General features: G+C 37.1%; 5 protein-coding genes across 6 annotated transcripts; 1 reads left to right on the top strand and 4 right to left on the bottom strand.

Annotated features, from left to right (window-relative positions):
• Positions 1-170: 170 nt before the first annotated feature.
• Positions 171-2,871, bottom strand: LOC111011133 (Major facilitator superfamily protein). Its single transcript, XM_022284775.2, has 5 exons — positions 2,714-2,871; positions 2,507-2,624; positions 2,189-2,406; positions 1,542-2,089; positions 171-1,197 (listed from the first exon to the last, which is right to left on the bottom strand). Exons 1-5 carry the CDS (start codon positions 2,714-2,716, stop codon positions 309-311), a joined length of 1,776 nt encoding a protein of 591 aa, XP_022140467.1. The 5' UTR covers positions 2,717-2,871; the 3' UTR covers positions 171-308.
• A 2,354-nt stretch (positions 2,872-5,225) lies between these two features.
• Positions 5,226-6,975, bottom strand: LOC111011263 (basic leucine zipper 61). 2 transcript variants are annotated; one of them, XM_022284966.2, is made up of 4 exons: positions 6,460-6,975; positions 6,234-6,324; positions 5,969-6,125; positions 5,226-5,633 (listed from the first exon to the last, which is right to left on the bottom strand). In XM_022284966.2, the coding sequence occupies exons 1-4, from the start codon at positions 6,801-6,803 to the stop codon at positions 5,506-5,508; spliced, it is 720 nt and encodes a 239-aa protein (XP_022140658.1). In that variant the 5' UTR covers positions 6,804-6,975; the 3' UTR covers positions 5,226-5,505. The 2 variants fall into 2 exon arrangements, with proteins under 2 accessions (XP_022140658.1, XP_022140659.1); XM_022284967.2 differs by having other exon boundaries at positions 5,230-5,633; positions 5,999-6,125; positions 6,460-6,968.
• A 1,929-nt stretch (positions 6,976-8,904) lies between these two features.
• On the top strand, positions 8,905-10,349 carry LOC111011342 (senescence-specific cysteine protease SAG39). Its single transcript, XM_022285064.2, has 2 exons — positions 8,905-9,608; positions 9,760-10,349. Exons 1-2 carry the CDS (start codon positions 9,125-9,127, stop codon positions 10,347-10,349), a joined length of 1,074 nt encoding a protein of 357 aa, XP_022140756.2. The 5' UTR covers positions 8,905-9,124.
• On the bottom strand, positions 9,340-12,801 carry LOC111011343 (pentatricopeptide repeat-containing protein At1g06270). The gene is made up of 3 exons (XM_022285066.2): positions 12,421-12,801; positions 10,039-11,764; positions 9,340-9,939 (listed from the first exon to the last, which is right to left on the bottom strand). The coding sequence occupies exon 2, from the start codon at positions 11,683-11,685 to the stop codon at positions 10,657-10,659; it is 1,029 nt and encodes a 342-aa protein (XP_022140758.1). The 5' UTR covers positions 11,686-11,764; positions 12,421-12,801; the 3' UTR covers positions 9,340-9,939; positions 10,039-10,656.
• A 990-nt stretch (positions 12,802-13,791) lies between these two features.
• On the bottom strand, positions 13,792-14,460 carry LOC148212666 (LOB domain-containing protein 2-like). Its single transcript, XM_088120901.1, has one exon. It carries the CDS (start codon positions 14,458-14,460, stop codon positions 13,792-13,794), a length of 669 nt encoding a protein of 222 aa, XP_087977027.1.
• Positions 14,461-14,695: the final 235 nt, after the last annotated feature.

Here is a 14,695-nt window from a genome sequence, read left to right as displayed (position 1 = left end):
ATTGAAACATTTCCCAGTTTGAAAATTAAATGTCTATCAAATGCTACTTCAGTAGGAACCCGTCTATTAGACACGGCTGTTTGCACCAATGAATGTACGGCCCTTTGCACTTTAGAACATGGGATTACTTGAAATATGCTGAATGGTTTAAATTATATAAAACCCTGGAAGACAAAATGGCAATCGCTGATCTGTTCATTAATGCTGTAAGCATAGCCATAGGATGGTTGTAGCTATAGGCTTCTAGATAATCAAACTCATGCAGGATTTGAAACTTATAAAATGGACACCTTGATGAAGCATACACTCTAGATTTCTGTTGCCTTCATGCTTGTTGGCCCTTCCATTTCAACTGCGACCATGTTACTTGAATTCTTGAGTTCCTCATTGTTGTCTGTGGAATTGGAATAATGCTGGTCTTTATACTGATGTTTACGGGCTAGGAGAAGAAAAAATAAGAAGTTTAGCAGCCCCAGCACTGCAAGTAGCCAATAGAAGTAGTTCAAACTTCCCTTGTTGAGATTACTTCTCAGCCAGCGCTTGTTGGTTACTTTATCTACAATTGTTACCAACAAGCTACTAACAAAAAATCCCATGGAAAGTGTGCTAAGGAAGAGTCCCGTGCTCATGGATTTCATTCGTTCCGGGGCTTCTCTGATGAAAAACTCGAGTTGTCCAACATATGCAAATGCCTCTCCAGCACCAATCAAGAAGTACTGGGGAATTAACCAGAAAGCACTTATCTGAATATTTTGCCCCACAGAGAATGCCCTCCTTTCTTTCTCAACAATTCCAGCAGCCACCATGCCAAAAACTGCGAAAACGAGGCCAATCCCAATCCTCTGAAGGCTTGTGAGACCTTGGACATTGTGAGTCAGCTTCCGAGCGATCGGTATGAATAGTTTCTCATTCAAGGAAGTCACCAGCAGGATGGTGATGAACAGGAAGGCAGACATAGAACCGGCAGGAATCTCAAGACTGCCAACGATTCTGTCCATAAATGAGGCTTGCTCCACTGTGAATGTAGTCATCTGAGAGTAGATCGTCCAAAACAGGATGCCAGTGGACCAGATGGGTAAGAGCTTCAACACCATTTTCACTTCTTCAACTTCAGTCACCGTCGAGACTATCCAGGGGTTGTATCTGTTTTGGTCGACAGCAGTGTACTCATCCAGAATTGCAGCTTTGTCAAGACACCTAATATTTTCATTTTCATTACATTATTTGCTTGCCAAATGGTGGAGATATCAAACGAATTGAAAAAGACAAGCTTGAATAGTGTGTTTTTCCTTTTGTTTCATCAACAATGCATCTTGCAGCATATCTTTTAATATATTCAGAACAAAAAACAGGTAGCCGACGAAACAGAAGCAAAAGATGTTAAACCTTGTCAATGTGCCTTGTTTCCCGCTAATAGTCAATTGGCTGGATATCTAGTACTTTTTATCCATTGTAAGTTTACATCTCGTCTTTCTCATTTGTAATGTATTGTAAAAGAGATAAAAGAGTGACTATGTAGCAATAGATCTAAGAATACTTACTTGAACTTGCAAGTGTAAGGAACCTTGGCGTTTTGGTAGTCATTTAAGAAGCTGGGATGAGCTGGGTGAGGGAGATTTCTCTTCTTCCAAGCCAAAAGCACCACCCTCCATATAACTGTAAGGGGACTTCCTCTAGGCTTCTTAAACCTGTAAAACGTTGTCCCACAAAGCAATACAATAACAGCAATCACCATGGTCCCTCCTGAGATTCCATATCCCCATCCTCTCCCCACTTTGTCCTGTACATAAACCAACACAATGACAGCGAACAACGACCCAATACTTATGGCAAAGTAGAACCTATTGAAGAAGAAGATCATGGCCTTCTCCTCCTTTGGATCATTGATGTCGAATTGATCGGACCCGAATCCCGAAACGTTTGATTTTATCCCACCTCCGCCAAGTGCTATTGTGTAAAGTGCAGCGTAGAGCAGGGCAAGTTGCCCACCATTAGCTGCAATGCACTGATGGAGTTGCCTTCTGAAGTCATCACAATGAGGGGGTCTCATGCCAGGGATGGTTGTGGCCAGTGTTAACAAAATCACACCCTGCAGAAAGCCAGGAGACCGATGTATGAGGCTGATTGCAGGTTGGTAAAGTAATTTTCTTTGTTTTTAAGTCATTCATAGTGGCTTTTAACTTCTTACCACAGCAGTTATGGAAGCAAAGATTGCAACAGTGAGGTACCGTCCAAGCCTAGCATCTGCTAAGAATCCACCGAGAAGGCCAAGAAGATTAAGAGCACCCAAAAAGTTGGTCACAATATTGGCAGATTTGGCTGAAGAGAGATGCAAATCCCCAACTAAATATGTCACCAAGTTCATTGATATGCCCATCACACATATTCTTTCAGAAAGTTCAGTTCCTGCATCATTTTTAGCATTCAAATTAACCATTATCAAGCTCATTTCATTGATAAAAGTTGGAATCTCGGTCTTCTGTGAAAACCAAAGAAATATATATACCTAAGATGAGCCCTGCAGCAAGCCATCCCCCTGTTTTTGATTTGTCCACTGGGTTCCCCCAAAAATCTAATGCAGCATCATCCTCTCCTCCTTCACTCCCATGTTTTGCAACCAAAACCTGTTGAAAACAAAGAAAAAAAAGAAACTTTTAGAAAAAGCCATATCAGAGCCAACAGGTAGCATGGAGTTTCTCCATAAACAAGTTACCATTTTTTTTTATTTGGTTTGTTTCTCTCCAGTAGAGAGAGAGAGAGGGAGAGAGAGGAAGAGAGGAGGGAGTGCTTGTTACTTGTGAGCTATAGTTGTGCTTAGATTCATGATTTATTGGAAATCAAAAAGTTAGAGTGTATGATTGGGATTATAGGAGAGAGAAGAAGATAGGATTGGAACTAAATCAGCTTGTGGCTTATACATTTTACTCTGAAAGCATGTGTAAGAAGTTTGGAGTTATGCCAAGGCATTTTGTGGTAGTGGAGCTTGCAGCCACATAAGCTGCACAGATGCTGGAAAATGACATGTTTTTTCTTCCCCCATTAATACAATCCATCTATTTCTTATCTTCCTAATTTCAAATAACTATATTGTACATGAATTTCATTTGGGATTCTCTGTGTCATCCTATGCTAGGTTGACAGAAGAACATAAAAATGATTCAATAAAAAATTGAAGGCAAAATACAAAACAACCCTCACTTTCCTTTTTTGCATTACATAAACTTGAAGAGTCAATTCTACAATTGGAAGATATAAGATATAAGTTACTCTTTTCAACCCCCTACAGCATCATTTCCCTCTTCTCTGAGTCGAATTCTGATATCAGATTCTTTTGTTTATGTGAGTTAAGAACTTAAACAAAAAAGTATTTCTCAATTAGGAATATTTTTATTAATGGCATATGCCCACATGTCAGATCCATTCCTTGAGAAAGTTGCAACCATTCAATAACTCAAAGAAGTTGATCTTTTTGAGTAGCCCCATTGAAAAAGAAAAGGGGGAAGAAAGAGAAAGAGAAAGAGAAAGAGAAAGAGAAGATTGTTTGGTGGAAAAAGACAGAAGTTCAGACAGAAACCATATATTCTTGTATTTAGTAACAGAAAGAGCCGTGCAGACATAGGAATGGTTGTGTGTTGGAGGGTCATGTGAGTGGCCACACTGTTAGCCTCAAATGAGTGAATAAAAAGGCTTTGATATATATATTTATATGGCTTTCCATCATTCCACATGCCTTAGACTTTATAATTGCCCAATTAGATTTCTAATTCCCTCTATTGAGGAGTGACTGAATTGATCAAGGATGATGATTGGATGAACTTTATCAGCTGGGACTTTCTAGTTATAGCTTTAGCCTCCGTTCAAAACGTTTCAAGATTTATGAAAATTTTTATAGGGAGAAAATAGACATCAGCTAAGCAACTAAAAAGAGGAAAGAGAGCCGAAGAAGGAGCGGACCTAGAGAGAGGTAAGTGGGGCCGAGCAGTTACCAGACCTCGGCGCCGAGCAGTGCTCGGCCCATTGGCCGAGAACCTCTTAAGTGATTCCCGACCCCGTGCAAGTCCAGTCTGTGTCGACTTGGTCTTGACCCTGAATAGTACAGCATGAGGCCCATTCTGTGATCAAGGATTCGACGAATGTAAACCCTAAGAGGATTAGGATTCTGCTGATCCTGAAGGGATTAGGAGTCAACCATTATAAATACAAGGGTAAGTCAAACTTCAGAGGTATGCCTAACAACCCTACTTTTTATACCCGACTACTCCGATACTAACTCAGGCATCGGAGCCCGTGTGACAAAAGCCACACCGGTCCTAGTGTTGAACTGTTTTGTAGGTCTCATCAATTCCTTTGTTTTTGAAGATTGGTGCGAATTCGGCGAAATCTCGGGAGGCAAAATTCTAGCATCAACAAAAATATTTTGCAGCGTTTGCGTATTATGACGTACAACAATTTGAGGATATGAAAGATTGAACCTACGACTTTGACAAAAAGACTATATGTCAGTTACTACAGAACTATGCACTAAACTTTTTCCTAACCATGGAAGATAGTAATTATGAATTGTGCTGCAATATGTTTTTCTTAGAAATAAATAACTTAGTTCATGAGTTACCATTTATTTTTTAGATTTATTCATTTTTAGAATAAAATTATTAGTGAAATCTACTTATTTATTAAATAATATAAATAAAGAATACAAAGTAACATGGACTAATTTGAACAATAGTTAAAAAATTTATTTTCTTTTCCGAAGTCATAAACTTTAATTTTTATTTCGCTCCTTTTTTATGTAATATTTTTTAAAAGGAAAAATGTTTTTTCTTTATAATAATGATGATTTTTTTTCTTTTTCTCAAAATTTGGTAGTTTCAAAAACTTATTTGTAAAGATATACTCGGACAAGCTTATCCTTTGCCATGTGAGCGATCGATCAACCTCAGTCAGCAAGTAGAGGAATGGCAAAATACATCTTAAATATATATATATTTTTTAAATAATCAAGTAGAAAAACCATTTTTTATCTTTTACATCACGTCAATTTTGCAACAATATTATTATAAGCTCTTCAAACTTAAAATTAATAATTTGACAATGATAAAAATTATGTTATTAGTAATTAATTTACTACAATATCCTATTTCTTAAAAAAAAATTTACTACAATATCCAAATATATAACAAACCATTTTCGTAGCTCAACTTGTAGCTTCTCTAGGAATTCCCATCCCTCTTGAATTGTAATATTAAAAAGAAAGAAAACCCATTTTTTTGCAATTATTTACTATATTTGGCATTAGTTTATTTCTTTTTTTCTTTTTCCTTTTCACAGCCATATACATTCTTAGGTCACAATCATTCAGCCCTTGAAGTTGAACAAACACATTACAGCAAAGTTAGTTCATTGAACATATTTGCATGCTGATTATACACATTTTGCTCTGTCTTAAAAAAAAAAAAAGACTTGTGACAAAAGAAACCTAAAAACTCGATTTTTATTTTTTTCCCTTCAAACATAAAGCAGCTTCTGGTTCTGGTTTTGATCTGCGGGAGATGTGGGTTCCTTGGTTTTGATCTGCTGCCGATGATACAACTGCCCCAGCCTCTCTATTTCCCTCTTCAGCTCTTCTTCATCAGCTGCATTTTTCTTAATTATATTAGCTTCACCTAAGTTTGGGCTAAATATATATATTTTAGTCTCTAATCCTTATTATTTACAAGATTTCAATTAGTCTCCGCAGGTTAGGATTAGTTGAAAATTCTTATATGGAATGATACACAGTGATCGAGTAGGAATTAGATAATGGGAAGAAAGTATCTCAATCATCCTTCAAATTCTTAAGAAATTAGCAGATAAATTGAAAGGGTCTAATTAAAATATGTTAAAATATAAATACTAAACTAAAAAATTTGAAACAGTACAGTAGAACTAAATTAAAAAAATATAAAGACTAAAAAGAGAAAAGTTTTACTTCTGCTTTTGTTTGTAATTTGAATTTTACCATCTTTGAAAATTTTGTCTTGAGAGAGGGTGGCGATTCTTTGCTTGAGAGCAGTGTTGTCCACATTTAGAAGCAATCGCTGCTGGTCTAGAAATGCAACCCGCGGTGACAGCATTGAAACTTCGGCCTTTTCGGATCCAATTATAACAAAAACCACATGTTTAAGCAGAGAGAGTGAATAATTATTATATATTCTAATCAAAACCAATATTAATAAATATATATAATGCAACACCTGTAATGAAGTCACACTACGTTCCAGCTCTGTAATGTATTGTAGCTTCCTCACCCTTGATCTTCTTGCAGATTGTCTGTTTGCCAGGATTCTGTATTTTGTGCCAAATTTGTGATCATATTGTGTCAATTACTAAAAACTGTTTTGATAATGTAAAAGCACTTCCTTGAGTAAACATTTTACTCCCTGCGTTTCAAAATTTATCTCAAACTCACTCTTAATTTACCTCTTCACTCTTTTGGGGTCGAAAATCCGATCCTTGGAAGAGATGTTTGTTGCTGCATTTTGGCACGGGTGAAGCTTCTCACATTTTGCAGCCGCTTCTTTCTCATGATCTCTGTTGTAATCTGAGGAGGTGGGCTGGTCATCACTCAACATGGACCTAAATTGCTCGTCATCAGACCTATCAAACGCATATCCTGGTGCAGCCGAGGCTAACGAGGCTCGGCTCAGCATCGACATCTCGAGGAAGGCGATCGAGTCGCGGTGGAGAGCAGGGCTTGTGGCAATGGAGTGAGGCCAATTTGGAGGAGTAGCCAAGTTTGGGATTTTAGGAGGCAAATGTGGCATGATGCAATGGAGGAGGGGGTTTGGAAATGGGAATTGAAGAGTAAAAATGTAAACTTTATGGAATCTGAATCTGAATGAGAATGAGATATGTTATATATTGGTGCAGTGATGGCACATGGACAGCTATTTCCAGTTGGTTGGGGGCTCTAATGGAAAGTCTTCCGCAGTAGGCAGTAGTAGTGGAAGAGCTTAATTATATTTTTAAATCAGTCACCACGTGCCATCTCTGAGGCCTGCAATTTAGTGGGATCCCTCGCCCTTGTCTCATTATAATCATTCTTATTACTTTTATTTCTGATGACCGAAAGCTTCTATCCTCTGTGTTTCCCTCTACGGCAAGCTTTTGATCATCATATGCGATTGTTTCGTAAGATTAATCGTGGAAAATGAATGATTCGAAGAGATGAGATTATTGTGTTTGTGGGTTTTGAAAAATGGAGAAACGAAGAGGAAATGCATGAGATGAGATGGTTGATTAGAAGGTTCATGTATATGGTAAACCCATGTGGATTCAGTTGTCCTGTGGACTGTTATACTGAACAAAGTACAAACCACGACCACTTGTAGGGTACATTGCCCTCTGATCTCTAGGTCCTTCTTTTCTTGTGGGCTCTGCCCTGGCAACACGAGAAAATATTGATGTTCAAATTTTGTTCTCACCGTTATTAAAAATGATCACTCATTAATTTTTATAAAAAGTCATAGTTTTTGCATTTCTCTCTATTAGTTGTCAAATACTTAATGGTTGTGAGAACAAGATTGCTCTTTATTATTAACGAGCTAAGTATTTTAGTTTCAGTTGGGTGACGTACAAGTTTTATGTTTTTTATTTCTTGTTTCTTCTTTTTCAATAAATGAAAATAAAATTATGCTTGGCAGTTGTTTTTTATTTTATTGAAAAAAGAAACAAAATATGTTTGATAACCATTTTTTAATTTTTGTTTAAGTGAAATTTTTATATGAAGTTAATTTTTTAAAATTAAATATTCAATTTTTATGTTACATTTATTTTTTTAACATTTATTGTGTATTTTATAAGTAAAAAATGAAAAAAAAAATATATGTATGAGAAAAAAGGGGAACGATAACCAAAACTAAGAAAACTTGATTTTTTTGTTTCCAAAATTTCTATATGGTTTTAAAAATTAGAAACCGAAAATGGAAACAATTACCAAACAAGAAAAAAAAATGTTACCAAATTGACTCTGGTGCCAAACCATCCTATTCTTACTTCTTGACTTCTACTTTTTAAAGTTATCATATCATTTGGAGGCACCTATGTTCTTAGTGTTTCTTACTTGAAAAGTTATATTGCAAGCTCTCAAATGGAGCCAAATTTCCTTGGATAGTAGACAGTAAAAAATATGAAATGATAGGTGAAGGGATTATTTTATTTTGTTTTTTTTTTTTTAAACATCATGTGATATAGGAGTGGGGTAAAAGGCAATGCATCAGTTCAAAACTAGCTTTGTTCTTTGTGGGGGAATCTTAAAGGTGGGGTTAGTAAAGGAGTTGACTGTAAAAACAAACTGCAGAGGTAAAAATCAGTTTGTCCTTTTGGTGCAGTATTCAAGTTCATCCTCCCTATACTACACTTTGGCTGGGCTTCCAAATTTACCTTTGCTTTTCTTAAAATATAAGTTGAGTTTTTTAAGAAAAAACTTCGTTAAAGTATTCATAAACAAGTTTAATGATTAAATTTATCATCATTCCATCAGTTTAAACATTAAATTTATCATAATTCATCCGCTTAAATTTTTTAATTTAGTGGTAATTTAACACTTCAAAGTTCTTATAAAATTGAGATATTTTAGTTTACGATTTGATCGAGTCGTTCTCCTCTCAAGACTAATTTTTAGAATATCAATTTATTTGTAGGAAATTTTTTGTTTCCAAATTTTTTTAAAAAAATTAACTTATAATACAATAACAATTTTTTAGTTCAACAAACTGTGGAAATGAAGATTAAGCCTCGAACTTGAAGGTAATGAGTGCTCCGTTCGTTAAGTTAATTCTAGAATGGGTGATAGCGCAAAGGCAACCGTTTAACACATCCGTACACTACAGCCAAGCAATTTCTACAATAAAAGAGCGCACAAATTGGTGTATTTTCTTTCTTGCGGACATCTTAAGCAGACCATTGCACAGGCACAGTGTTTGCACCTTTTTCTTCCGTACTGGGAAGACGAAACACAATAGAGACTTGCCTTACTGAAACTTCAAGGTGTGAAAAACATGAATCCAAGAATTTCTAAGTATCAAAACTCCATCCTCTTGCATTTGAGAACGGATCAATTTATAAGTAGAGTTCAATTTGGTGAATGAAAACAAAAATTAGCTTGATTTGCAATCAGAAACAGGCCATGGAAGCATATGGAATGATTCGAAATGTGGGTTTTATGTGGCTGATTCTCTGTGTTTTTTGGACACTTTCAATGGCATCCGTTGCAGAGGACAACCCTCCCGGAGATGGTTCCGATGACATGAGAGACAGGTACCAGAAATGGATCGATAAATATGGTCGAGAATACAAGAGTGGAGAGGAGCGGGAGAAGAGGTTTCCGATTTATCAGTCTAATGTTCAATACATTGACTACTTCAATTCTCTGAATCGCTCATATACTCTGGCTGACAACATGTTTGCAGACCTTACAAATGATGAGTTTAAGACAACTTATTTGGGATATCTAACTGATTGGTCTCCTGACACATGCTTCAAATATGGCAACATTGTTAATTTGCCTACTAATGTTGACTGGAGAAAGGAAGGTGCAGTAACTCCGATAAAGGACCAAGGCCAATGCGGTATGAACTCATCCAACTTATAAGAAATCACCATTAACATGTTCTCTTTTCTTCTGATTTTGAGTTCTTTGGATAACAAGTAGCCCTATATCCACTATAAGTCATCTCTTAGTAGATGAACATACTTACCAGTTTTGAAGAATTGACACAGGGAGTTGCTGGGCGTTCTCGGCGGTAGCAGCTGTGGAAGGCATCACCAAAATAAAAACAGGAAAGTTGGTGTCTCTATCAGAACAAGAGCTCCTGGACTGCGATGTTATCTCGGGGAACCAGGGATGTAGTGGTGGTTTCATGCCCAAAGCATTTGAGTTCATCAAGAAAATTGGAATCACTACAGAAAAAGAATATCCATACAGGGGAGTTGAAAATGTATGCAACAAACAAAAAGTGAGATACCACTCTGCGACAATAAGTGGGTATGAAAAAGTACCTGCCAATGATGAGAAAAGCCTAAAAGCTGCAGTTGCTAACCAGCCAGTCTCTGTAGCAATTGATGCAGGGGGGTATGATTTTCAGTTCTATTCTGGCGGAATCTTCTCAGGGAATTGTGGAAAGCAACTCAATCATGGAGTGACAATAGTTGGGTATGGGGAAGACGTCGGTAAAAGTTACTGGCTTGTCAAGAATTCATGGGGTACTAGCTGGGGTGAATATGGTTATGTAAGAATGAAAAGTAATTCAAGTGATAAGCGAGGTACTTGTGGCATAGCCATGGATGCTAGCTACCCCATCAAAGACTGAGCATATTTCCTGGTGTTAATTGATATTGAGCTACCTTTAGGAGTGAAGAAGCTAAATTAAAAGATTATGATTCATATGCAGATTTTTATATCCACTAAACTAGGTTCTGCAGTGATGCAATTAAATCAGTAAGAAGTTGTCATTTATGTGCAATAGCAGTTTGAAAGAAAAGGCAGGATTCAAACAGAATAAAATAAATCTATTCAAGGAGTATTTATCATGTAAAATTCTTCTTTAAATCTTTCCCACAAGCCATTCTGATGCAGAATATATATTTCAAATTAAAAATATAAATAGTTTAAAGTATCTAAGATCTCAATTCTGCAAATCTGCGTCTCACAGCAGAAGCCAGTTCCACTTCTCCCACATCAGCCAGCCCCTCAACAACCTTTTGCCTAACCCTGATGTAGGGTATAAACCCTCTCTTTGTCATCCCCATGACCACCTTTCCAGCTAAAATATACTCACGGCAGTCCAGACAACCCTCAACGAGGAGCTCATAGCTCTCAAATCCAACATTGTGGCTCTCCTTCTCCAAGAGCTCAATGATCTCAACTGCTCTCCTTATCTCTCGGTTTGCTCGTAATGCAGCCACTACATTGATAATTGTTCCTTGTCTTGGTGTCAATTTAACTTTTACTACCATTTCTTTCAGTAATTCCACTGCCTCGCGTGTCCGTCTAACTGCTGTTGATGCACCAATTAAAGTGCCGTAACTCTCCAAGTCAGGAATGCATCCTGCCCCTCCCATAGCCTTCAAAACTTGAGAAGCCTCTGCTAACTCATCAATGGCACAAAGGGAGGATATAAGATAATTACATATGCTGCTGTCAGGCTCGTATCCAATTGATCGCATGTCCAGCAAGATATTAGCAACAGACTTAGACTGGCCACGCTGTTTTAGCCATGCAGAAGAGAGGAGTAGGTGGGTCTGTGGGGCAGGGACACAACCAGAGTGGAGAATCCGCTGGAGGACAGAAAGAGAGAGGGGAAGCGGTGAAGGGCTTTGAAGAGTGTAGAAAAGCAGAGAGGCATAGACAAGCTGGGGCCTTGAGCGAGGTCTGAGAGGGATTAAAGACTGCAATATCTCATCCACAACTTGTGTTGTGAAGTTAACAGGAAGGGTAGAGAGAAACGAGAAAGGACTGGGGTTTTGGCAAGCATCTCGCAAAGAAGGAAACAAATCTGGTAGTTTCTTATACAACTTTGATTCAACTGCAGCTTTAATGCTTTCTTGAAGGGTCTGTGATGGAGATATTGTGTGGATAGAAGAATATTGCCGCAAAAATTGATGGAATAGTAAGAACGCAGAAAAATTTGTTGTTCCAGTTTTCATGCTAGTAAGAATAAGAGGGTATTATTTTGTAGAACAGAACCGGATATCAAAGCATTCTTGTGAATGGTTCGCTGGAAACCTATAGATCATGGAAGAGAGATTAAATATTATGTACTGTCCTGGTTAAGGGATGATACAACACTCATGACAGGAAATTGCACACCAGCATTATGAAAATTTGGAGGCCATAATTTAGATGAAATGTAGAGGATAAACAATTCCATATTGAAATTTCAAAGATGATATAATTCCACTCAATTCCAGAATACATTCAACTTCCCTAATTGTCACCGTACACAGTCAGATAAGTGTCCGACTATTTTTTTTTTTTTTTCCTTCTATAACTAGTAATAGGTTTTGAACTTAATCCTTATTTTATGGAAAACAAAAACAAAATTAAAGTTTTCGAAAGAATGATGTTTCTAGTCTAGCACAATAAAACCCATCTGTAACAGCAAATTTGCAGCGGCCGGAACACAAAGAAAGATAAACTCAGAATGTTGACGAAAAGATACAAATTTAGCATAAAGCGTGGTAAATTCTTACATCACAGGACAACATTCAAAATTCAGATATACAGAAGCAAGGAATCGAAGTTACTTCGAATGAAAACAATTGGTTCATTCAAACAAAATTTGAAATTTCTCAGAGTAATATATTCAATCAAGTGATGTGCAATATGATCAGAAGCCAGATAAATTCAGCGCGACGAAAAATTAAGAACAGAGAGCATACCCTCTTCGTTTTATAACGAAATAGATTGTGGGGAGCGTCGGATACGGACAAAGAGACAGTAAATGAAGACCATAGAAGGTAAACTCAGGGCTAGCACTTGCACTGGCAGGCGATGCGGACTAAAGGGTAATTTAGTTGAGGTTCGAGACACCGAATTGGTTCAATATTAACCCGGGGGCATGCAGGAGATTACCCGTAGAGGCCGCTCGCAGTTCTTGAGACTTCCATTAAATAAGTGGAGTTTCGCGGCTTTAGCCAGCTTATCGCCTTTTTCGCCGTGGCGCGGTGGCTAAGACCAGAAGGCTGTTCTTCCGCGGTTGCGTTCGCATTTCGCAAGCTGCGGGGACTTCTGGCAGAACGTGGGCCGAACAACCATTTTACGATCGATCGCACAAATTTTGACATAATTATCATAAGATTTGATCGAAAATTATTAATAAATTAATAATTTATATTAGATTAATTATTTAGTAATAGTTATGAATTTTCCTAACTCAAGCCTGGTTGAACCACATAAACTTTTTTGTTTGAGATGGTAGGTTTAAATTCTCGTGCTTCATGTTTGTTGTACTAAAAAGAAATATGTTTGCCATTTTTTTCTTTTTTAAAAGAAAATTCAATTTTAAATGTTAAACTTCGAATTAGTTTTTATCTTTTTTGAAACCCGAGAAAACGACACACCATTCGTTCAAATTGTATGCGAGAAACATACAATACGATGAGGTTAAGTAAAAACACAGACTAGTTTTATCTTAAACTTTCCATTCAATCAAAATCAACTTAGCAATATAACAATCTTCCCAAGACTCTCTAAGTAAAAGTGATAGTAATTAGTTGTGCACAAAGTAAGCCTAATTTAGACATAGAATCGACCATTAATGTCTTCTAAAACTTTACGTCCCTAATATTGTATTTCTTTGAAGTTCTATCAAATTTTGTTGTAGACATATATTATAATTCATAGAATGCACGTATAAAATTAGTGAGAATATAATTTGTAAGGTTATTTATTGAAAGTTTATTGACAAGTAAAAGCCGTTAAAACTATGCTACTTATTCCAAATTCATGTCTAATTTGATGATTTGAAGTGTTACAAAAGTAAACAAAAATTAACACAATGAGACGGCTAAAATCCAAATGAAAAAAATCATAAGCTTACTAGATTCAAGATGTCACTTCACATTGATCCATACACATCTTCCTCCAAACAGGAGTCGTTGAAAAAGACAACATTTTGCCTACTTACTTTCTATAGTTCTAAATACTTCCCGAATGCAATTACAGAAAAAATACAGTAGAAAAAAGTTTGAAAATTTTACGAAAATAGCATAACCCAATTCAAATGTACTGTCAAATGAGATATTTTTTTTTTAATACAACTGGTGAAAATTAGGATGCTGCTGTTGCTGTACTTGCTGTTGGAGTGGCACAACCACGCTTGAAGTAATCTCTTTATCCTGCTGCAATCTGATGAGTTTCTCAGGGCTTTGCAAATTATAAGTAGAGGAATTACTGTAATGACTGGAATCAATAATGGCACTAAGATTATCATGAAGGTAATTAAACAAATTGCTACTATTAACTCCTCCATTGATATTAATTCCCATTATCCCATTCCCATTATTATTAGTGGAATTAGTGCCATTGTTCCACCCCCCAAAACACGGCATTATTGGTTTATAACCCGCAAATGGGTTTTGGCCTTGGCTTTGATTTTGAGACAATAATTTACACACTTTAAGCTCTTCCAAAACCCTTCTGTATTCTCCATAGGGCCCCAAAACGGGGTCGTTTTGCCTGCACACGGCTTCCCATATTAGAGAATCCACAGCCTTTCTCCGGTCTTCTTCTCTCACGTTCTTCACCATTTTGGTCACGTTGCTGACTCCAAACACCTTGTGGACCGCTTGGAATTCCCGGTTCCGGTCGGCCGGGAAGTACGGCGCCAGCGGGCACGTGTCGTGGCACTTCTTCCTCTGGTGCTTGCAGGCCGCGCACGCGGCGGCCGGCTGCAGAGCGGCGTTGTTGTGCCTTTGCATTTTTGGGCTGAGGAAGAAAATGAGAGAGAGTTGGTGTTGATTTTATGGGGTGGAATAATTGAACATGGATGTGCATGGGGAAAATTATGGTGCAGGGTAGGAGGAGTAATATTATTGTATATTTATATTATAAATTGGGGTTTGGGATTATTGAAAGAAAGTTTTTTTTTTTATTATTAAATTCATAATATGGTGAAGTTGTTAATGCATGGTTGATGGAAATTAAAAGGGAGTG

This window comes from Momordica charantia (genome assembly GCF_013281855.1).
Source record: "Momordica charantia cultivar OHB3-1 chromosome 2 unlocalized genomic scaffold, Mcharantia_2.0 BLBB01000002.1, whole genome shotgun sequence".
In the NCBI taxonomy this organism is placed as follows: domain Eukaryota; kingdom Viridiplantae; phylum Streptophyta; class Magnoliopsida; order Cucurbitales; family Cucurbitaceae; genus Momordica; species Momordica charantia.
Note: the sequence above shows the minus strand (reverse complement) of the source record. Positions and strands in the feature narration are given on the sequence as shown.

Excerpts from the sequence above, each read along its gene's own strand:
- LOC111011133 (XM_022284775.2), bottom strand. Across the intron at positions 2,407-2,506 it reads TGCTGCAGGGCTCATCTTAG|GAACTGAACTTTCTGAAAGA; the intron begins GTATATATATTT and ends AAAATGATGCAG. Across the intron at positions 2,090-2,188 it reads TTGCTTCCATAACTGCTGTG|GGTGTGATTTTGTTAACACT; the intron begins GTAAGAAGTTAA and ends GGCTTTCTGCAG.
- LOC111011263 (XM_022284966.2), bottom strand. The coding sequence starts at position 6,803 with ATGCCACATTTGCCTCCTAAAATCCCAAACTTGGCTACTCCTCCAAAT. Across the intron at positions 6,126-6,233 it reads GTAGTGTGACTTCATTACAG|GCCGAAGTTTCAATGCTGTC; the intron begins GTGTTGCATTAT and ends GGATCCGAAAAG. Across the intron at positions 5,634-5,968 it reads AATTACAAACAAAAGCAGAA|CTGATGAAGAAGAGCTGAAG; the intron begins GTAAAACTTTTC and ends AGAAAAATGCAG.
- LOC111011342 (XM_022285064.2), top strand. The coding sequence starts at position 9,125 with ATGAAAACAAAAATTAGCTTGATTTGCAATCAGAAACAGGCCATGGAA. Across the intron at positions 9,609-9,759 it reads AAAGGACCAAGGCCAATGCG|GGAGTTGCTGGGCGTTCTCG; the intron begins GTATGAACTCAT and ends GAATTGACACAG.
- LOC111011343 (XM_022285066.2), bottom strand. The coding sequence starts at position 11,685 with ATGAAAACTGGAACAACAAATTTTTCTGCGTTCTTACTATTCCATCAA.
- LOC148212666 (XM_088120901.1), bottom strand. The coding sequence starts at position 14,460 with ATGCAAAGGCACAACAACGCCGCTCTGCAGCCGGCCGCCGCGTGCGCG.